General features: G+C 42.1%; 3 protein-coding genes across 5 annotated transcripts; 1 reads left to right on the top strand and 2 right to left on the bottom strand.

Moving 5' to 3' along the window:
* Positions 1 to 499: 499 nt before the first annotated feature.
* mier1b (mesoderm induction early response 1b, transcriptional regulator) lies at positions 500 to 8,776 on the top strand. 2 transcript variants are annotated; one of them, XM_041949276.1, is made up of 13 exons: positions 500 to 547; positions 1,340 to 1,364; positions 2,167 to 2,315; positions 2,564 to 2,749; positions 2,869 to 2,998; positions 3,131 to 3,198; positions 3,440 to 3,512; positions 3,622 to 3,773; positions 4,377 to 4,458; positions 4,606 to 4,700; positions 5,050 to 5,177; positions 6,117 to 6,244; positions 6,819 to 8,776. In XM_041949276.1, the coding sequence occupies exons 1-13, from the start codon at positions 539 to 541 to the stop codon at positions 7,133 to 7,135; spliced, it is 1,542 nt and encodes a 513-aa protein (XP_041805210.1). In that variant the 5' UTR covers positions 500 to 538; the 3' UTR covers positions 7,136 to 8,776. The 2 variants fall into 2 exon arrangements, with proteins under 2 accessions (XP_041805210.1, XP_041805211.1); XM_041949277.1 differs by having other exon boundaries at positions 5,131 to 5,177.
* Positions 8,777 to 9,254: 478 nt separating this feature from the next.
* On the bottom strand, positions 9,255 to 12,935 carry LOC121615171 (UDP-glucuronic acid/UDP-N-acetylgalactosamine transporter-like). The gene is made up of 13 exons (XM_041949408.1): positions 12,733 to 12,935; positions 11,347 to 11,380; positions 11,174 to 11,260; positions 10,981 to 11,048; positions 10,811 to 10,882; positions 10,649 to 10,717; positions 10,449 to 10,551; positions 10,259 to 10,351; positions 10,094 to 10,161; positions 9,932 to 10,010; positions 9,777 to 9,859; positions 9,639 to 9,691; positions 9,255 to 9,502 (listed from the first exon to the last, which is right to left on the bottom strand). Exons 1-13 carry the CDS (start codon positions 12,927 to 12,929, stop codon positions 9,492 to 9,494), a joined length of 1,017 nt encoding a protein of 338 aa, XP_041805342.1. The 5' UTR covers positions 12,930 to 12,935; the 3' UTR covers positions 9,255 to 9,491.
* A 319-nt stretch (positions 12,936 to 13,254) lies between these two features.
* Positions 13,255 to 21,705, bottom strand: serbp1b (SERPINE1 mRNA binding protein 1b). 2 transcript variants are annotated; one of them, XM_041948740.1, is made up of 9 exons: positions 21,349 to 21,705; positions 20,453 to 20,633; positions 20,066 to 20,206; positions 19,614 to 19,685; positions 19,115 to 19,189; positions 18,676 to 18,853; positions 17,959 to 18,024; positions 17,490 to 17,675; positions 13,255 to 15,658 (listed from the first exon to the last, which is right to left on the bottom strand). In XM_041948740.1, exons 1-9 carry the CDS (start codon positions 21,602 to 21,604, stop codon positions 15,599 to 15,601), a joined length of 1,215 nt encoding a protein of 404 aa, XP_041804674.1. In that variant the 5' UTR covers positions 21,605 to 21,705; the 3' UTR covers positions 13,255 to 15,598. The 2 variants fall into 2 exon arrangements, with proteins under 2 accessions (XP_041804674.1, XP_041804673.1); XM_041948739.1 differs by having other exon boundaries at positions 17,490 to 17,678.
* Positions 21,706 to 22,949: the final 1,244 nt, after the last annotated feature.

A 22,949-nucleotide genomic window follows, 5' to 3' on the forward strand; every position in this document is an offset into this window, starting at 1 on the left:
TCCTTGATATTATTCTTCTTGATTTTCCAGGATTTCCAGGATCTTTCTAGGATTTGAACTTGAAAATATAATCAAAAGCCTGAAAAAGCTTCTGCATCTTTCTTTTGTGAAGTTGATTCGTATATGTTCTAAAGGTCAGTTTCTAATGAGAGTGGTCAACACCACTGCTATTTCCATTTATACTGCATTTAGACTACTTTAACAAAGGGTCAAAAGCATTTCACATATATCTATTCCTGACTGTCTTTCTTATTTTACTGCATATCAATACACTGAATTTCAATGATTTAAATGTAATGAAAAAATCGAAAACACAGGGTATTACAGGTGTTCAATACAATAGAATTTTTAAACCTATATGTTTAGTTTGATCATTGGTCTTTATGAATATAACGTTACATAATGGGCATAATAACTCATGTATGTCACAGCAGCATCCACTCATTGGAAGCGTTGTGCTCTTGATACCGCAGGTGGGCGGGGCTCTACATCCGGGAACTGTCGCTGACCCCTGACGTGACCCAACAGGATTGCAAACATGGCGGAGGTAAGAAAGTGAAATAAATATTAGGAAAAATAATTTTATACCGCAAGATAGTTACTTCAGTCGAGTGTGTACATCGTGTGTGTATTGTGGCTTTACTACACGAAATTAAGACCCCGCTGTTTGCGTTGCTAGATAATAGCCATTTGTGGACACAGGCATGTTTAGTAAACTTCGGATTTAGCTAACGTTAGCTGCGCTAGCCCTGACGGAAGGTAGCTGCGGCGTTAGCGATGTTACTTGGCGGTTTTGTTTAAGAATACTTTGCTATATATATTGACGTTTTTAATCAGATATATAGCCATAGTTTCATGGTTAGAGATATTTTGCGTGTTGTTTTATAGCATTATGTGGTGGCGGTTGATATAAAGCTTAACTTGGACGCGTTAGCTAAATATATAAAGGAGGATTGACTTGTAATTTGTGATGTAAGTTAGCCAGTTGAGTAAATTAACTGAGCACTCGCCTGTTGTGGCTAACTGTGATTGAAGACGGGCGGTAAACACCATTGTTAGTTACCTATAGTGTTCGTAGTCTTGAGATACAGCCGAAATTTTCCTACAGGAAGTAGTGATAGTCTTCTTTGTTTCTTTTCGTGTTAAACTGCAGTCAGCTTTTAGGGCACAGGGTCGGGCGCGCTTTTTCTCCACTCCCATTTATGTTTCCCGGTCAGAACAACTTCAATATGTGAAGTTACAAACTGCAGCGGACCTTTTCTGATTGTACATTCAATGACATCTTTGCCTCTGAAGCTGTTCTTTAACTTTATTTATGTCCCTCTTTTCCGTTTTCCAGCCCTCCCTCGGGAATTCGAGCCCAGGTACGTGAAGTTGAAGCCTTTTTTTAATCGTGTTGGGTATATGACATAGGTTTAAAATCTGTGGTAAAAACTTCTATGTTATGTATAATACGGATTCAATTTGTTGTTTAAAACTACATCCAAACTTAAAATTTTGGATAAATGGTAAGAAAGGAAATCAGCTCCACCAAAATCCAAAACACAGGAGTTGAACCTGCTATTATTCCCGAATTGATTACCTGTATAATATCAAATTATTGTTATTATGTTATTAACAACAATAATACTTAATAAATAGAATTTTTATGTTAAACATTTTCTAATGGTTTGTATACAATAGTTCAGTTTATTAAGTAATACTAAAGTACTACAACTGCAAGGCAAACCTGTGTGAATATACCTGCAATTTGCTTATTCAGTCTAGGTTTGGGCAAGAAAATTAGAATATGTATTGTGAGACAATATGAAGTTGGCTACTGTCAGAGATTTTTTCCATTGTGTTTATACACTGGTATCAAGCATTTTAATATCTCTAAATATAGGAGGCCATTTTGGGAAACACTGGAAATCAATGAGTATGATCACAATGATGATCATCAATGTAGATTTTTGCATCTGTGAGATGACTTGATTTTTGGTAAACAGTTCCTGTAGACTTCCCCATCTGGGTATTTTATCTGTAAGAGGTTTCATTGTGTTTTTATCTAATGTACTATTACTTAGACCAAGATAGAAGATTTTATACATGTTGACCATGTTATGTTACTCTAATGTTTCATTCATTCATATTTTCAATCTTTTATATTTGCTGTTATTTTTCTAGGAGGTTCAGCAGGTTCCGATGACCATGATTTCGACCCATCAGCAGACATGCTTGTCCATGACTTTGATGATGAACGCACCCTGGAGGAAGAGGAAATGTTGGAGGCAGCAGATGAGACCAACGCCAACGAGATTGAAGATCTTGCACGGGTGAGTTTCAGGATTTGAGCTCATATCTGGTTTTGTTAGCCCTGTCTGGTAATAAACTTTGCTGTGTAGCTCAACATTTCAACAGTCTCTCTCATTTGAGAGTAATGGCCAGCTCCCGTCCTGAGTTTGGAATTTTGTTCTTTAAATCTAGATAAAAATCATTCCTTTAGGCAATAGATTGTTCGATGTAAATTCAATCAATTCAGAGTTTTACAGTTTAGAAAACAGTGTCACTTTTCTTTCAACAGGAGGGGGAGATGCCCATTCATGAGCTGCTGAATCTATATGGCTATGGCGGCGGTTCACCAGCAGATGAGGATGAGGAAGAGGAGGAAGAACCTGAGGAAGAAGAGGATGATGATGAAGAGGATGAGGAAGAGGACCTAGACAATGATGAAAGCAGCAGAAGTACTGGCGAGTTGAAAAGAAATGAGGTATGTTGGTATATCTTCATTCTCCTGACAATGATATGGTTTCCATCAGCTTAATATATTTTGTCTTGACTGTTCTGTCTAATTTCAGCATTGTTTGCAACCTTTTGGTGTGTTTTCAGGGTGAGGGTGTAAAGAACTCATCAGGACAAGGGGATGAGGCCCAGGCAACATCTGAGGGTCGCACACGCTCCGTCCGGTCCCTTGGCACAGCAGAACTTATTCGCCCACAGAAACTCAAGTACTTTGAAAGTATGAGCCATCTTACCTTATTTTCTTCCTCTTTTTTGCTCTTGTTGCAACTAAATTTTGTGTGTTGATGTCTGTATTAGAAAACCCTACAGATTGTCTTGTGAGATTTATTGTTCATTCATTGTCTCGCAGGTAACAATGATGCAGAGGAGGAGTCAGATGAAGATGAAGACTATGTTCCATCTGAAGACTGGAAAAAGGTATACATGAACCTCATTTATCAGTGTGTCAGAAACTTGTTCTGTCAGGCTGCAGCTGGATTTACACTACACTGCTAAAACCATTTGTTAGAACAAAAACGTGGTTTGTTTTAAATTCTAAACACCTCGCTCGGATTATTTTACATACAGACGTCCTCCTATTATGTCAGGATTTGCATCATGAGCAGTGTCAGTTTATGTTTGTCTAATCCCTTTGTCTGACTGTCACTATTCCCATCAGGAAATCATGGTGGGCTCCATGTATCAGGCAGAAACCCCTGTTGGTCTGTGTAAATATAAAGACAATGAAAAAGGTAAGATGGCTGTTTGTTGCGTCACTGTCACTGTCAGAAGAACTGAAGATGGTACAGTAGACAAAAGGCTGACATCACATTGCCTGTTTGCTTTGAATTTTTCTTGTAGTTTATGAAAATGATGACCAGTTGTTGTGGAACCCCGAGTGTCTTCCTGAAGGCAAAGTGGTGGAGTTTTTGACGGAGGCATCAAGGCGGACGGGCGAGGAGAAGGGAGTGGATGCAATCCCAGAGGGATCCCATATCAAAGACAATGAACAGGTGACAGCAATATATCCTTAGTTTATACTGGGTTGCAAGGCTGGCTAAGGTCTATGTTTTCTTTTTGTGAACAAATCCCATGAAAAGACCAAAACCTACAGTAATTGGATTCTCCTGTTGTCTGTGCCTGATATATCTTATGCCTTTGTGCCACAGGCCGTCATTGTAATCAATCAAAACATTAAAAGTGAGCCAAAGGGTTGCACTGGGTGACGTGTTCCATCATAACAATAAACACGACCACTGTAGTTTATTTTGAGTCAGTAATTGTGTATCACCTGTGGCTGAAGTTTGAGTGCCTTCAGTTAAAGACTACACTACCCAGCTGTTTTAGTTAAGTACTGAAAATGAAAGTGTGTATTTTTAAGCCACTTTTAAAGATTTGCATCTTGAGTGGAAAGGACTGGACTTTAAACTGAATGCCAGAGACGGGGTAGGGAAGGGGAAGGGGGAAGGTGTAATACAGACCGATATGTTGTTGATCTTTTCTTGGGTTTGTTGAAATCTTGCTTTAAATCAAGTGAGTTGTGATAGTGCTGTATGACATGTTTCTAGCTTTTCACACGGGTAAAGTAAACTTTACATTTGTTTGTTTCCCTGTAGGCTTTGTATGAGCTGGTGAAATGTGACTTTGACACAGAGGAAGCTTTAAGAAGACTTAGGTTTAATGTAAAAGCAGCCAGAGGTAAGAAGACAATAAAGTCCGTCACATATTTACCTGCAGTCTTCTCTGATGGAGCATGTGTGGTGTGATATGTCCCTCTGTGCTTGGACTTATATTATGAAGAGGGTCTTGCAGGTGTAAGATTAATACTTCTTCTCTTTGTGACAGAGGAGCTTTCTGTCTGGACTGAAGAGGAATGTAGAAATTTTGAACAAGGACTAAAAGCTTATGGGAAAGACTTTCATTTAATACAGGCCAACAAGGTAAGAGAAATGTTTCAGAGTTACATTAATGACCATTTCTGCTTAATATGTCATGAGAGTATATTGATAACATTAAAATAATTTTGGTAATCATGACCATGTTAAATTCATGTTGATGTGTTTGTTGTTATGTGGCTGTTGGATGCTCAGGGTTGGAATTGGCTACATTTCAACCTTGTTGCATTTTGAGACAAATCAAATTTCTTCGTTTTTACAGTGTTGAAGTGTCTGTAGATGATATGACCAAATGAATAATTTGATTTGTCTCTTATTTGAAATTGTACTGAATCAATCTCTTAAGACGATGGTAATAATGGTTATTTCATGTCTGCTGAATTAAATCTTTCAGGTGAGAACTAGGTCTGTAGGAGAATGTGTGGCCTTTTATTACATGTGGAAGAAGTCTGAGCGTTATGATTTCTTTGCACAGCAAACCAGACTTGGGAAAAGGAAATACAACCTTCACCCTGGTGTCACGTAAGTTTAAAAAAAAAACAACATATATGCAGTTGTATAGGGTATTACTAATACAGATATTATTCATAGAATAAATGGTATTCTTGTTTTATGTTTGGTTATGTTTGTTGTTTCTAATATTCCTAAAGATGTTTCATGATTCAGAACCATAATACACAGATCAAACTTACTGATGTAAACAGATTCTCAATTTGTTTTGCGTGAAAATAAGTCGGCCGCTGGTGGGTCCTTTTTTCAGACACACATGTAACACTAAGCTTTGTTCAAGCAGATCTTAAATATCCATCAGTTCTTATTCTGTTGAAATACTTCAGGAAGACACCAGGAGTCTAATGTGCTGTACAAAGGCAAGCCTGACCACTGGGTAGACAATCCCAACTAAATTAGTAAAAATTTTATTATATTTTCTTTCTAACTATAATTGATGGGTATATTATAACATCAATGTACTGAAGAAGAAAAAAATGACCTTGTTTTCATCCACAATGAGATCTAAGACAAAACTCTCAAAACAGGGCCTGAACTAATCCGTCAGGATGGATTTTCATTCATTTTGGCATATGAGTTCAAGTCTATTTAAACTTGTTTTATGGAAACAATGAGAAAATATGGGAATTAAAAAAATGTGTATATAAGTGAATGAATGAAATGAGTTTGGTTTACCTGGCATTTTTTTTTGTATGGAAAACCTTTTGGGTGTGGCAACATAACTGGTGATACCACCTCAACAGCCACAGCATCTCACTGTCCCACAGCAAATTGTTGGGATGGACTACATGTACTGCAACATAAAGTGTGCATGACACACTACAATTATCTAGGACCCACCTGCAATCACTGTTAGAAAAATAATGGCAGACCAGACCACATACATGTTTTTAGTATTTAGACCATGTCAAGGCTGTGTGTAACAGCTGGTGTGCTGCTGTGTGTCATCAGAGACTACATGGACAGATTACTGGACGAGACGGAGAGCGTGACGTCCAGCAGGGCGGCGTCGCCTCCTCCCACCACTTCCAGCAGCAGCGCCAGCCACTCGGAGAAGGAAGACAGCAGCAGTCAGAACGGTGAGCTGGTGAATGTGAAGTACTTACCAGAGTGCACACACAAACTGTTATTAAAGACTCCTTTCATTTTAAAGTCTAAACCAAGACACAATGAAAATTTAATCAGATTACCATGTCTTTTCTCTGTCCAGCCATGCAAACTTGTCTTCCCGCTGATTTAGTGGTCTTCAGCTTCACTTGGCCTTTATTTTAACGTGACACAGGAAACATAATGTATAAAATGCTCTCTGGATCACCCACAATTTAATGACATAGAAATATATGAATGTGCCAGAGCACCAGATAAGTTATTTAAAATATCTGAGAGACCACTAAATGATATCCAGCCATCATTTTTTTCTTTTGCCCAGGTTTTAATATATCTGTTTCTGCCTCCACATCATTACAGTGGGAATTATTTTCATTTGTAATGCTGCTAGCATTGCCAAATAAATTAAATCATTTCAGCAATGACATCTTTCGATAGTCTGCAGTCCTTCTTACTGTGGATATCCCACAGTGTCTGCAGTTTAAGTTTTTGTGTCTTTAATATTTTAATGGTCTCTAACTGCTTACTTTTCACTGTCTTTGGCAGGTATTGCAAGCCACAATTCAAGCCACCCAGTGGAAGGCGTTCAGTTGCCTTCAGCTAATCAAGTCAAACCTGAGTCAGTTCAGTCCAACGGTCCCTCTCATCCAGCAGTGGAGGCTCCTCCTCCCATTCCAGACAACAACTCCAACGGCTGCAGCCAGCCCAGCGCGCCCAGCCACGACCGAAATGGTTCTCTGGAGCCTCCACTGGACCACAGAGACACGGCAACAGCACATGAAAGGCCGGCCAAGAGATGCAGGACGGAGGCAGAACCTTTGCGCCAAAGTGAGGTGGAACCATCCAGAACACAGGAGAACTGAAGGATCCAGAGTTCAGTGATGCTGACTAATAGGCACTGAATTGGGGTGAAAAAATATTCCCCGTAATCCCACTTACGGGCAGAGGTAAGGGGTGATGAGGAAGATGAGCCCCTCTTGGCCCGTGAGCGCAGTATCTCCTGAGAGCAAAGACTCACTCTTAGATAAGGTCAAAGGTCACTGAAGGTCACACCTTGAAGAACACAGCCAACCAAACTGCAGCTGGTCCTCCTGGAGGGGCAGTGGATCCTCCCCACCCGGCTTCACCGTCCCTCCAACCCATCCATGTACTGACTGCCTGCAAAGCTCATCCCAAAGTACCACAGCTCCATCATGTCCTGCAGAACATCTTCTACCCATCATCTTCATTCCCTTTCCGGAGACTGACTGACAAAATTTTGCCAAGAATTTCCTTTTTCTATTTGTACTCAAAGAAAAGAAACCACCTGTGATATTTTTTTACACAAGAGATATTTATATTTTTTAACAAAAGAAAACTATGATGGGTAAGTGCTGTTCAAGCTATTTGAACATTTGATGAAACGGGACATGTTTTAAACGATTCTGTGCCGAAGTTGTCAAAAAGAGGCAAAAAAAGAAAACACAAGAGGAGCGAGGCCGGTGCTGCTGCCGGCCCTCTTTAGTTGCACTTTGATTGTATGTTTCTCATCTTTATCGATAAGGAGTGGTGTCGAAACCCAGCAGAATTACATTTTCACTCCTTCACTTCTGAACCCGCTCTGGCCTTGATCATGGCTGTTCGATTCTGATAAATAAACCAATGGGCTAGTCCCCCCGCAGGTTTGTTTGTGTAACGCAGCTGACATCAGTGATGTCCTGTATTATAACTCGTCATGTAGAAGATGGCTGTATTTTTGGATTTTCATGGTCAGTGCTTTGCTTAACGCTTTGTTTTTACTAGACAGAATGTCCGTGATTTTTAATGTAAAGTTTGTATAGATTTCTTACCTTGAGCAGTTGGTACATTTTTGATAACTGTCTGTTTATCTCTGTATTTTCTGGTCTTCCTTGTAGGCCGTGCTTTTTGTTGAGAGATCGTTTGCCTGTGTTGCTCTGAGATGGATGTAATAAAAAAAGTAGCCATTCCTCTTTCCCTCTCTGTTTGGCAGCACTTCCCATTCCCGTGTGAACCTGCTCGATCTGAAATGTCTGTCGCAGAGAGCCTCATTTTTTGTGTGTTAAAGAGAAGAAGGCCCACGTGGTGGTTGAGTGTGCAGCTTGCCTTTGGTTTAAAACCTCTGCTGACTCAAAGTGTTCAGTTCCAGTTATCTACTGTCTTTCCTCAGTGAGTGGCTTCAGAGCAGTGGGTGTCCAGCTGTTAAACAGACCAGGTTGACATGGGTGTGTGAGCTGGAAGACCTTCATTTGTTTTGGTACAGTAGCTGTTCAGCTTAATGCTTAAGCGTTTTATTTTGTACTCCAGCTTTGAACTTACATTCACAGATTTAAGATAAGTTTGTCTCAAATAATGTTGATCCATGTAGTCTTTTCTTTCCCTTTGTTGACAATGATGTCTTGTTTTTTTTCTCTGTAAATGACGACATGAATAAAAACTGTATTCCAAGACCTGGCTATGAATGGAATAACATTGGGTATATTTAATAAATGTATTAATGAGTCTGAGTTGTTGCATTGTGAGTTTTCAAACTGTGCAGACTTGAATACAGCAAAAACCCAGCACTTCACCATTAGATCCTTTTTAACATATACTCAAATGAAAACAGTACAGAGACAATATATTTAATGTTTCACCTCATCAGCTTAATTGATTTTTAAATATCTATATATTTGTAAATATCTGCTTATTCTGAATTTGATGCAGCAACATGTTTCAAACATGTTGGTTCAGGAGCAACTAAAGACTGGGAAAGTTGTGGAACGGGTTGATTGGTAACAGGTGATAGTATCATGGTGGCCACTTCCAGCTAAGCTTCATTTCAGCTGAATCTGGGAAAGTATTTTTAACAGACTGGATTTTGTCTCCTTTTCTAACAGAGTATTTGTGTTAGACAAGAATCGATTAAAAGTCAGTATGGAGGAAAGGGAATGATTACGGCATGTGAGTACTGTATTAAATAGTATTGAAAAAAAATCATAATCTGTACTTTACTTTTATTGATTTATCAAATATAACAATTAAGGCACTTTGTCGTAATTATAGATTTGAAAGTTGTACATAGTGTTTCAGAAAACACTTAATGATTGCAGCAAAAATATCTGACAAAAAACAAAAACATGTTTTTACAGCATGGTTTAAAAACATGTCTCCACATACAGGACACACAACATGAAATGTGGATGTGCGCAGTTCTTCAGTGCCGGGTCGGGACTCTGTGGTTTACGCCTTTTCTGTTAGACGTGATGCAAAACATCTCAGCAACCTGCAGCATTTTCAGTTTGTGCAAATATTGCAGCTTTTTTTTCTCCATACAAATAAAAAAAACAGGAAAACTTGACAAAACCTTAAACAATTAAAGGTTCTTACTTGTTTGCTCCTGTGTGAAGGTGATATAGGAGTACACCAGGCTCCCAGCAATGCTGTGGGGAATATACGCATCAAAATGTGTTCACACGCAGAAAACACCAGCTACCATCAGCACAAATTAACTGCTGCTTCTCTTACCTGATGTTCAGGCCTATGAAGTTAGTCCAGGTAAATATGTAGTCTCCACCGAACACCATTCCAATGTAGGTCACGAGGATGTTCTGCAGGAGTCACAGACAGAGTCACTGCACACGTCTGCATTCATGAGTCTTACCAGCCCGCAAGTGACGTACCTTAATACAGCCCACGATGGCGGTGGTGAGTGCCGAGTTGTACTGTGTGGACAGCATGATGGAGTACATTAAGATGAAGCTGTGCAACACATTGAAGTAGAATTAGACAAGAGCAGCCATGCGGGATATTATCTATTAATGAATTATGGATCTCGAGTTTACCCCATGACACAGGAGAGCAGAAACTGCACAACAAACAGCTGATCAGACCATCCATTATACTGCAGTGCCTACACACACACACACACACACAGAGGAGATTGTCAGCATTAACTAGATGTCGCACACTAAATTAAAAATACCAATTTGTGTTTAAAAAAAGCCTACCATTTGTAAGTCCCCTGAGTAGTAAGCATATGCCATGGTGGGGAAAATCATGATTAGAGCGTTGTAGTAGAGGAGGCCATATTTGCCCAGCTCCTACAGGAACAGCAGCGTGCAGTATTATCCTTCAACAAATGATGCAGCAAAGACGCATCGCTCACAGCGAGGTAGTACGATTAGCTGCCCCGCTCACCTTGGAATCCAGTTTCTGCTTCACGTACGCCCCGCTGGCCGCTGTCAGGACATTATTCAGCATTATGAATACGTAGCCCTCAAGGTCAAAAGCTAAATCAGCGCTGCGAAACACAAAGTGTGTCAGAGGGTGAGATGCAGGCTCACGCGTGCCGCCTGTAAGCTTGATAATGTCAGTACATGTGTATAAGGCCAGCTCACCTGGCTGCAATAAAGGCGCCAAGGATCATGGTGAACACCGTGATTTTAACCGACGTAGTGGAAGACTTTCTGTGAGCGGAGGAAATGGCTTCGAATCATTCATTTGCAGGTGTGAGAACATTCTTGTTAAACGATGCTGAAGAAACATGAAGCCGAACTTACTTCAGCAAGAATCCCTCGAACACCATGGTGATAAAAATACCGAACCGCCTCAGGACTGTAAACATGGGCAAACTAGGAGAAAGGAAAACATGCTATGTTGTTGCATGTTTCATGAAATCATGTTTCTTATTGTATAATAACACACCAATTCACAGATAACAGGCGCTAACTTGAGTCGTTGTGTCCCAAACAGCCCTGATATTTGATTCCCGACGTACAGCAGAGGCAGTGGGAACATCTGGAAAGACACACACACACACACACACACACACACACACAAAAGCAGCAGTTTCGATCTTCAGTGGGGTTCTTCTCATTGTCATGTATCTCAGACCAAGTGAGGAAGCCACTTCACAGTCTCACCTTGCGTGGTATACTCAGATCCACATCTGGAAACGAGATCACGCCCAACATCTTCCCGGTCCTCAGAACGACGATGGTTGCCAGCATCTGCGGGGTTATGGAAGCAAGGAGACGGTCAGGCTGCGCTCAGGTCAGCAGGAAGCATCTGTGACTCAGTGTGGGACAAAACTTACTTGGCCGATTCCGACACATGTTGACGATGGAAATCTGTAAAACACGCACACAAATGGCACGAATGAGAAAACGGGTCAATAATGCAAATACTCGACAACATTAGCGCAGGTTCACTTCCCTCAGTAATATTTCTGCTCAGGAGGACATCTCTACTTACAAACATGTTACGCAAGTGGGGTTTCAGAGGCTATTCTTGACTGTTTTTATGCAAAACGTCAAAATAGAAATAATAAAATAAGGATTTAGCATATTTTCTATAAGACCAACATGGCAGAAAGAGCAAATAAACCTTCTAAATTACCCTATTTAAGTACATGTTTGACAGAGGTACTTTCATGGATGCTATTTTGTACTTCTACTCCACTACATGTGCTCTGCAACATCTGACTGTTAAAATGCTACTTTCAAGATTACAATTCAAAAAACAATTATAACATTTTTTCATTGCTATACAGTAAATTTAACTATCTACTACTATTCAAATAGTACAAATAAGCTCCACCTCAACCGCTTACAACATAACTACATTAACAAGCTGCGTGCCTATTGTTGCACATTGCAGTTCAGTAATGATAATAATACAGCTTTATGACATACAATACCACATAACACCGACAAGGATCATTCTGCTGCGTAATAAATATCTTGATTTTCAAACGTTTACAGTATGAGCTGTCAGTGAATGGTAAAACTTCAACAGTAGCACAACTAGACGGGAGTCATTAAGTCAGTGAAATGATTTGATAATATTAACTACACAGCAATATTTATGTGAAGTTTTTCTAACACTAGCCACTGTGAGCTACTGGTCATACCAGACCCAGTAAGAAAAGGTGAGTTTTATGGTTTGAGAATTCCACTTCAGTTCATTTGCAAGATAGAATTTGCTTTAAGACAATTTGGTAAAAACTCTTACTTCCGCTTCCTAAATTTCAAATGCAAGACTGTCACTTGTAAATGAGTATTTTACATTGTGGATTTCATACTTTTACTAAAGGAAAGAATATGAATAATTCGTTATCCCTGAATACATGAAATGTGAATTTTAAAGCTTTTTCTCTAAATACTCTGTAAATTGCACTCAGTTTGGTTGAAGGCTAGTCTAAACCTCCAGGTGAGAGGGCCGCTGCGGGGCTACGGCTGTTTCCATCGTGATCAACCTGTTGAAGGTGTAAACACACTGTTCAGGCCAGACTGAGGAGGACGAGCCTCCTCTCCTCCTCTGTATGAACACGATCTAAATCCACAGTAAGTCTGCTCCACACTTCAGGTCCCCGCTATTCAAACTGCCGCTCTCCGCCCTGCTGTCATGGCTGACACACAGGCGGTCAACTGTCCGACAGGAAGCTTGGACTTAGTACGCTGCATGTACTTTGTACCTTTACCTGTAGTTGGTGAGGACGCTTTTGTTGACAACTACGATGAGGAATGAACTGACTCCGTAAAATCCCGCAGCTAAAAGTCTGAGCGCTGCCGCGGGGCTGTCGCCGGATGTGGCTCTTTCGGTCTGAGAGGATGCTCCTGCGGGAGACAAGTTTCTGTCGCCGCGCTCATGTCGACGTTTATGAAGTTCTGCCATCATTCAGACGGAAGCCTACGAGTCTTTCAGCGCATGCGTGCAGCAAACCTCAGTGAAGTGGGATTCTGCCGGCGATAACGGAAATGGAAAGGAGTGACACATCTTGGTTCAATTATCATACTTCGAACATGCAAGATTATTAAGCACTTTGTTAGCTTAAAATTGTTTCAAGACTTAAATTTAGCCACTCAAGTCACCTCGATAGCTAAATAAAAGCAGACAACCATAGAAACTGAGAGTGACAAGGTCTCGAAATACGTCCCCAAACGTCTAATTTAAATTGTACTTGACATAAAAAGCATTTGATTGAGCACTACTTTTAAGTTACTTTAATGTTTACTGATGGAAAGGTTCTCGGACAGCCTCCATTATTTAACGTTATGTCGCACATTATCAGGTTGACACGAGGCAACATTACATCTTTCAAAACAGAGAATTTGGTCTAAAATTTCACTGTAAAACGGGCTTAAACCCAAAACTTACTTATATGAAAGTTACATTTACAGACAATGCACAATATACACGAATGACCGTCAGTTGGTTCAAGACGTAAAGTTGCATTAGGCACAGCTAGCTAACACCGGTCAGTCCAACACAGCGGCCCAGCAGTAGCATAAACCCTTCCTTCATGAAGTTACTGTAGAGATGTGTTGACTCATTTTGGACGCTGTAGTTTGTAAAGATGTTGAGTTTAAGTCTTTCTGTCCAACCAAATTATTCAAATGAGGGCAGCTTAAATGTTCTGAACTCTTTTTAGTACAATTTTAACAGGCTCAAAACAAGAGCCTCAACATTAGGACCTTCATTGCAGAGCTGCTCTATCAGACTGCATTAGTTTTAGCTATCTGTGCCTAATAAACTGGCAACTAAGTGTAAATCAATCCTCTCTGGACCATTAACCTCCCAACTTTATATGGGTTTAACTTGGAGTAGTGTACTGAAATCACAGCTTCAAGAATTTAAGAGTCCACAGCACTTTTGTGTGCACCTTAAAATCACAGCATTGACCTTAAACAACCCAGCAGCCACCGGCAGGATACATGTAACACCTCTAAAGCAATTTATTAGAACAGGGATGTTTGCAGAGAAAGTTTCACCGTCTTGTGGCTCAAACAGTCCTACAAGAAAACTGCTCCGGCCTCCTGTATCAGAGCATCACCAGCAAGCGTTTGCAGAGCGCAGCATGTAAAGCTTTAAATTCAGTTGTGTTCATTAACCCCACCCCTCCGACCCCACCCCGATGTGAAATATACCCGCTTCATTAAAATAAAATGCTCACTGGAAATGCTGACACAGGCGGCTCAAAGCACCATTAGCTTACGTTACATTCTGTAGCTCATGATTGTTCCACAATGACAGCCGACAGTTCTTTCAGACAAATTATGCATTAGTGCTGCTGCACCGATAAAATAAAAATACAAAACAGCAAATACGGTTTACAGAAGGGGGGGGGGCACAATCTTCAGAGGACTGGTGCTGATAAAACCAAGTGCTTTGAGATCTGAAAGACATTACAGATACTGTAAGAGCGAGATATGTCCACGGTCTATCTATCATTCTGACCTAGATTTCAACAATCACTTCTCAAAAGACACGAGAACTTGCAGTCTACTGTTTGAGAATGGCAAGTTCAGAGTAGAGGAATACTTAAATCCTAAGTAACTAGCTGTCAAATTCACACACTCAACCTCACGCTTTGTAGCACACGCTCACACACAAGTGCACACACATATCCTTAACAAAAAAATACAATATTTGCTTAGTGGTCCTGAAGATACAAGTAGTACGGTCTGTATGACCTATGAGGACCAGCCTAGAGATATACATTGGGCCCTGGGACACCCTGAAAACACAGGTAGCACATCTGGATCAGGGGATACAAAGCATTACTAACCACTGGTCCACCAAAAAAAGGCAAGCTATCAAAAAAAAAAAGAAAAAATAAAGGAAACGAGGCATTTACTTTCACTGCACAACAAGCAGAAAAATACCAAGCTTTAGTAGGAAGTCACTTTGCCTTGTTACCCATCCTGAATTTGTGCCTCGCAAAAGGGATGGGTAGTCAGGATCAGAGTAATTACACTTTAAATGCATGTTTAGCCATACGTCAGATATCTAGTACGAGTTTTCTATGTAGTGTAGTGCTACCACATGAGTGTGTAATTACTGGGAAGAAAAACTCCAGTAGAAAATCTTGTCTAAGATGACCCCATAATACTGAGCTGAAGTCAATGGGGGGAAAAAAAAAAAAAAAAAAGCACAAAAGCTTCAGGGGGAGAGATATACACACTTCAACCTAATGGCAGAAAAGCATAAATTCAAGCAGCACAAAAAAAGAAACGACTCGAAAGAATTATGAAGTATGCATAATCTCTGAAAAAAAGAAAAAAAGTATGAAAACATCCCTGCTTTCATGTTCCTAAATACAAAACTTCAGTGTAACAAGAGGTCCTTTTTCCGCCTTTTTTTTGTCTTTTGTTCTCCTTTAAAACAGGTAAAATTTTAGTCCTCTGGTGGTGTGAGTGGTATGGGATGACAGTCTTTTTTTGTCATTTAAAATCTTTTTTTTTCCTCTGTTTTCTTATATACTTGAAGATGTGGTAAGCATGCAAGCCTCGTAGAGGAGGGGCCCGGAAGGGCTGATGGGTGGGCTGGTGGTGGAAAAGGAGCCTTTAGGCCAGGGCTGGGAAGGCCTCAGGATCATCCACGTTGGGGACTGACACTCCGCTAGCCTGCAGGAACAAACACAAAGGACAAGGGTAAGAGTGCTTCTACTGCAGCTGCTGTAATCAGTGTTTTTATAGTAACAATGGCTCACATTAAAGATGTTACTCTTAGTGATGAACTGACAGATCATTAAATTAATCTACAGGTCCCCTTCAGATCTCAGGAGTGTTTCAGCATCAAAGATTCATTCTTAACGTTGACATTTTCTAAATCTACGCTCGAATGTGTAATCTCCAGAAGATTTTCCTGGTAAAAAAATAAAATAATGGCAAGCCTGACTTTAACAAGGAGTATACTTTTAAACTTTTGGGATTAAATACATGACTGATGAAATGCATGGTGGCACACGTGGGGTAAGAGACACTGACAGAGAGTGCAGCAGTTACTCTGATGATGAAAACAACAATGAATTGGAAGATTTAGTCCCAGATTATGACGTTGGCTCAGTGGGTGAGAGACATGTTTGAGGAGGAGGAAGATTGTGACAGAGACAAATTCATATGCGGAACAAGAACTGGAACTTTATCCAGCAGGAACCGGACACCTGTTAACACACAGCCCTTCACTGGGCTGTGTGTTAACATGGTTAGTGTTTAGCTGCCAGTGAGGAGACTACTGGAGATGAAAGAAGTGGCTTTTTCATAGTTCCCCAAAGTTATACCAAAACACAGATTAGCAATAATCTAGAGGTTTTAATCAGAATAATGACCATAATTATGACAAAGACAAATGTGTCATATATGCTTTCATCCAAAGCACCTGACATATTTACTTGTGTCACCTATTTGCAGTTTAACTTTAAATATGTACAAATTCATTTTTCTAAAATTTTATTATTTATTGATAATAAAAAAAGTTAATAAACTGGGCAAAGGTGCTACTTTCCAATTGAAGCCAAAATTGAAGCTCTCAAACAGTTTTAGTTTTGTGTTTCTGCTACAGAGACATAAAGGATTTAGTGAATTCTGTGGAGTTTATCTAACAATGCTCAGCTTTCAGAACGCTTCTTTAAAGGCCGTCTTAGGTCTTTATGGTCTAGTGCTGACACAGCACCTCGGTTTATGCTTACAATACTTATACTGTTAGAATATTAACTGATTATTCACTTTCTGGAATGTACTAATGTTTTCCTACAGAGCTCCTTTTCCATTTCTTGTTGTCAAAAAACACAGGAGACAAGAACTTTGCCTGAATAAAATACAGTTGCGTAAAATTCTCATTTAATTCAGTAAATATCTAAATCAAATACACCTGAAATAATAAGTCCATCAGCAGAAAATTAGTCTGCAATAATTCTGATACCTGAATAGCTGTTTTAAGTCATTTTTGAGCAGAAATGCCAGAAATGTACTGCTTCAAAACACACTAAATGAGGTTTTGCTCGATTTCTTAGTTTTGTACATTTGGATGTTGGACTGTCTCCTCATTCAGAATACGTCAGTTTGGGCTGAAGAAAACTGAGGGCCATCTGTCTCGACTCGTCACCACACAAAACTATCACATTAACTGATTATTAACTTGTTGGCTGCAGGCTTAGAGATTTAAAAATAATTAAACAGTGGTAAGAAAATGATTCCAGCTTCCAGCCCTTTAAATGAATACCTATTATAAAACCCTAAATTCACAACACCAAGCACCACGGCAGCACAGATCCAGGCTGTGAGCTCTGCATCATGGAGCATGTGGTGGCTGGTCTGTTATTTCAGGGCCTCAGTGTTCCGCAGCACGTTTTCCAAGTCAGTGGTTTCACAGCCTGTTCAGAGTCAGTGAGCTAAACCTTTTGTGAGGGACACTAAACCTTTGTTGTTGGCAGCGACGGTCGGCTTTTATTGTCACCTTTTCAGACCGTCCTCCCCCGCGTGCCGTCCTGCTGCCTCCCCCTCCGCGGCCTCCCCTGCCACCGCGAGCTCCCCCGCGCCCGCGGCCGGGGCGGCCCAGGTCTCCAAAGTTGATCTCCAGCTGGGATGTGATGTCGTTGGCTGGTTTGCGGAAGTGGTGGTCGCCGGACTCATCGGGGTTGGCCTGCTGATAAAAACAGATGGTGACAGCGTGTTAGACGCTGACTGAGAGGTCGCTTTTCAAAACGGTGATGAAGTGAGCGGACATCTTCGTGCTGAGCACCAACTCTGTCTTTAGATCCTTCACTTCTCTGGAGCCACCCCCCAAAAACTAATGCAGAAACCATTTTTAGCATTTGAGAGAGTGTTTAATCATTCACCATTTTATAAGCAGGTGCTTTTATACAGATTAACACTGAATGTGCAGTGGACTGTGTGGGTGAAAGGAGTGTGAGAGCTGCAGATACCTTGTGGTACAGAGTGTGTGTGTCTGCTTCTGTCTCTGCGGCGTCAATCAAAGCACCAACAGGCCTCTGAAATGTACAGACAGCAGAAGGTTTTTAATGGATACACTGTCAGATCAGGTGGTGAGACACACAATGACGGGCACGCTACACACGAGTTACCAAACCGGGCCCAGCAATCTTCTATTTAAATACATCAATCACATGACACATAAAACAGAGCGACGCTGGCAGGCGGTCTGCTTTGGAAATATGGCTCAAAATTAATCTGTGACTATTCTGATAACTGATTGATCATTTCAGCTGCTTCAAACATCTGCTGGTTCCAGCTTCGTTCATTCAGACGAAACTTGTACAGATAAAACTATTAACAAAGAACATATTTAGAAGATTAACTTGTAATAAATGATTGCTCTTTGTGGCCTTAATTTAACCTTTATCTGTGCTTTACTCATGTTTGCTCATTCTGTATTTGCTGTATTTTGTCTGGTTTTGGATTCACTGACAACCTGCCAAATCATCATGCTTAAAATCTAAAAGCAGCAATATCTAATTTTTGACTGAGCCAAGTCAAAGGATAAGTTTGCACACTTAAAGACTAAACGGACATGTCAGGTCACAGTGACGTGTGTTGGCCTGCACAGAGCTGATGTGGACTGTGGCAGCAGGTTCAAGTGAAGGGAAAAGCTCTCTATCCTCCATCATATCATCCATACTCACATCTTCACTCTTGGACTTGTGCAGCACGTATCCCTTCTTCCACTGGCTGTCGGCTCCTTCGTTGGGCTTGCGGATGTTGAACTCCACCTTGGTGCGCTCCTTGTCCTGCATGGCCTTCCACTCGTCCAGGGTCATCTCTTTGGGGCCTTCGTTTTTCACTTCTTCAACCTCGTTCTCCCTGGAGAGCCAGCGCACAACAATGTAGGACCTTAAACCTCAAACAGCCAATCCTCTTAGCTCTATACATGCTCTCTAATCCCGGGGCCAAAAGGTCAGTCAGTGTTTATCCCGTTTGCACTGAAGCTTTGTGACCAAAAGGCACATGCGGACGCACTATTTGTGACACGGGACGGCGTGATGACGTCCACCTCCAGCCGCTTCAGACGACTTTTACTGGAGATTCCCTCATTGACCGCGCAAACAGGAAGTGGATACTCACTTGTTCTCAGAGCCGGCAGGTGCGTTTTCCTCCCCCTCTGGGGCCGTCTCAGGAGCAGCGGTCTGTTCAGCCTCGCTGGGAACAAACACACACAGCCACCTTGTCAATACTCATCTGCTGCCTCCGGCTGAAATATTACCTCTCAGTGGTCCCTTCCCAAGCTAGCTCATGCGCTCAATACTGTGTGTGGCATCCATTATAATCTAATGTTCACACACACTAGAATAATAAAAAGCTAGAATTGATTTGTAAACATTTCTGAACACATTAAGTGTCACAAATGTTTTTTTCTCCACAAAAAAAAACAATAAAAAAAGCGCTGTATTTCCCAGACACTATTCTGCAAAAATGCTCCATTAAAACTGGTGCAGCGAATAGGAAAACAGAGCGCCTTTCTGCAGACCGCACACAGTAAGCAACACATTTCAGATGTGCATCATTATCCTGCAGACAGTGACGCTCAGATAAACAGGCCACATGTCTGCTCTCCAAAACTCACCTCACTTCATCCTTCACATTGCCCCAGTTGTTTGAGCCACTGCCGCTGCGCTTCTCCTCACTTTTCAGATTGCTGGAGCAAACAGAAAGGAAAGCACACACACACATCACACACTGTTTGTGGCCTAAAAATACTCAGACTACAATGAACAGTAACTCTGAAGCCAACAACAACCCTTGACCTCAAGTGTGTTTTCAAAAGTAGCTTAATGTACATGATTTCGATGGGAAAGAGCGCTGTTGATCCTAATCTGAGACCTCATTATTCAGTGTTAAGCACCACCGCCATCATGCATTTAACGGTGTCACCTGGTCCTGCAACCTTTGGCAGGTAAGGAGCTCTAGAATGCATCTCTGGATAATAAACACTTGAGAATGGGCTGCTGCGAAGGAGTCATTTCTATTTCTGGATCCACTGGTCTGCTAAGGTCCCAGAGTCCAGGACTGACTCACGATTTGTCACTGCCGCTGTGTCTGTCAAAGTCTCGCTTCCCACGGGAGTCAAAGCCGTCTCCTCGGCCCATGCCCCGTCCTCTTCCACCACGCCCACCCCGGCCACCACCACGCCCTCTCGGGGGCCTGTCTCCAGAAGGCCTGATGGGACACAAACAGACGCTGAATGAGGCAGAAAAAGCTTGTGTGACGCACGTGCATGTATCTGCTCTGGACGTCAGAGTCAGAGCGGTCAGGCTTAATAAAAACAGACGGCTGTGCTGTGGAGGTTCAGTGAGCTTTACAGATTGTATATCAAACACCCCCCGCACACATGTTGGTGTGATGGCGGCAGACAGCCTTGAGCTTATCAGTATGTGCTCTTTGTCGTTCATCACGGCTACTCACTTGTCTGTGGAGAACTCTCCACCGCCCTCAGGCTTGTCCTCATTGGGCTTCTCGAAGCGGCGCTCGCGGGGAGGCCTCCGGTCCGGCCTCTTGTCTCCGGTTCGCCCTTCGCCCTGCCCGCCCTGATGCTGGGAACCTGGCTGGCCCTGCTGGTCTGGTCTTCGGCCAACCCGCCTGATACCTGATAAACACAGAAGCAAGAACAAAGGACTGAACACCTCCAGGAGACAGTCATTTCTGCTGTTGTGATCATTTCATGATGTAGCGTTTGTGCCTGTGTCAGCAGTAGTTTAAACCGCGTTCGTGCAGGAACGAACCAGCTGTCATGCAAACTAACCATATAAGCTCCTGATCTGTCTGAGCAACCACCATCACTACTGAGTACCAGCGGGCCTCGCTGTGCATTAACTCGGTGGAGTTTGTGAACTCAGTTTGAGGACCACGCTTAAAAACACTAAAGTTAACAGTGAGAGGAGGAACCATGAGTCCAAACAAAGAGCCGTGCGTCCAGTCCAGCAGGTGAATATCTGCGCATTTGCTTTGCGAAGCCTGCAGCTGCTAGCGGAGCTGCGTAGACGCTGCACGAAGCATCCTCCAGCAGACGGCAACCCAGCGCTACACCTTCCTGACGGATGCTGGTGGAAGCAGGTCTGCGACACAGGCTCGCCGGCGTGCACGGGACCCCGCGGGGGGACGCACCTGAGCGTTTGCTGTGAGACAGCACGGACCCCTCTTGTTGTCTGGCTCAGCTCAGTCCGGGAGGTTGACCTCACGCTGTGTTGAACTGGCCAGCAGCAGCTAACGCGGCTAACAGGAGCTGCACATGACAGTTGATGCAAAAAAGGCGAAAATGCACATGCACCGCACACAAGCGGGGGAGCAGGTGGAGACCTTACCTTCCTTCTTCAGGGGGACTGGAGCCTGGGACTCCTCCTTCTTGTCCAGCAGCGGGTTCTTTCTGTCCTTCTGTGACTCCTTCTTCGGCTGCTTGGCGGCTTGAGCCGCGGTCTTGGTGGACCCAGCGGCGGCCCCCTCCTTCTTCTTGTTTTCAGCAGCTTTCAGGATCTCGAACGGGTCGGACTCATCGTCCAATAACTGGTCGAACCGGTTGGTTACGACGCAGCCGAAGCCTTCCTGCAGGTGTCCGGGCATGATGGCGCCCCTTCAGCGGGATTCACCTCCGATTCTACGAGGCTTGATGCGAACAATTCGCTGGATGCTGCCACAAGATGGCTGGGAGAGCTACCCCTTCTCTTCCGGTGCGAGCACCATCCGGGACATCGCGCGGCGCGCACCAATCTGAACACACGGTGGCCGCAATGTTTTTATTTACATTATGTAACGATGTGCGCTCATGTCCTCCAAGAATAATCCGGGTTTTAATGTCTGAGAGGATGTCACATGCCTCTTATTAGGCTGGAGAGATCTGTGGCTGCAGAAAACCAGCATGTGCATGCATGTTAATATTCAATGGTAAAAATGAACATATTTATTCAACCCCAGAATCAAACACCAATATAAGTATTTGTTCACATTCTGATGATCCTGGACAGTTACTGCCATTAGAAACTCAGTAAGATCTCACTGGAGTGTGCAGCTGTGACTCTGTGCTGATGCCACAGACACGCGTATTGCAAGATTAAGTGGGATTTGTGGGTTTATAAAAAGCAGCAAATGTTGTGTTTGGGGCCAGTGGTGGCATGTTGAGTAACAGCTGGTGGTAACATATCTGCCCTCTGTACAGTCAGCCCTCCAGCACACTGAGGAGGCTGTCACACTGAGGGAAGATCAGTTCAGACACTCCTTCATACAACCTGAGGGGTGTATTTCCACTCATGGATGTCAAGCATGAAACCTGTTCAGGCCCGGCTTGTTAACGTGAGGTCAGTCTGACAATGTGCCGCTGAGGAGAGCAAAGATTTCTTCTTTAAACACTAAAAGATGAAGTCTGGTTTGGCAGTGCAAAGATGAACAACACTTGAAATCATCAATACAAGCTGTCAATAATCAGAACACGAGCATGTTAAGTCTCATGGAGATATTGATTATTTTAGCATTATGTCTGTAACTGATAAGAAGACTTTAGGACGAAGTGGAAATATGTCTTTCTCCTGAAAGAGAAACTGAGACAAATGTCTTTTTAGTGAAGGACAAACTTTAATTTGTCTGTAATCCAGGACAAAAAGACTGGAGGTGGATTTAAACGGTTTATATTTATCACTCAAGAATTAATTAAAAACCTAACATGATTCTGTTATGGTTGGGTAAAAAGACTGATTTCTCCAGTAATCAAAATAAAAAAAGAAAGGTCAGTCAGAGATTCTCATGTTTTACCCAGTTGAATATGCTGCTGACTCCTCAGCATGCAGGGAGTTTTTATTGCATACACTGGAAACACGTGTGCATATAGACCTTAATAACAACTCCTGTGTTAAAATCAGTTGGATGACAGCTCAGCTGACTTAGCATCAATGTCGTTTCACAGAAGGATTTTTTC

Source organism: Chelmon rostratus, chromosome 12 (genome assembly GCF_017976325.1).
Source record: "Chelmon rostratus isolate fCheRos1 chromosome 12, fCheRos1.pri, whole genome shotgun sequence".
NCBI lineage: Eukaryota > Metazoa > Chordata > Actinopteri > Chaetodontiformes > Chaetodontidae > Chelmon > Chelmon rostratus.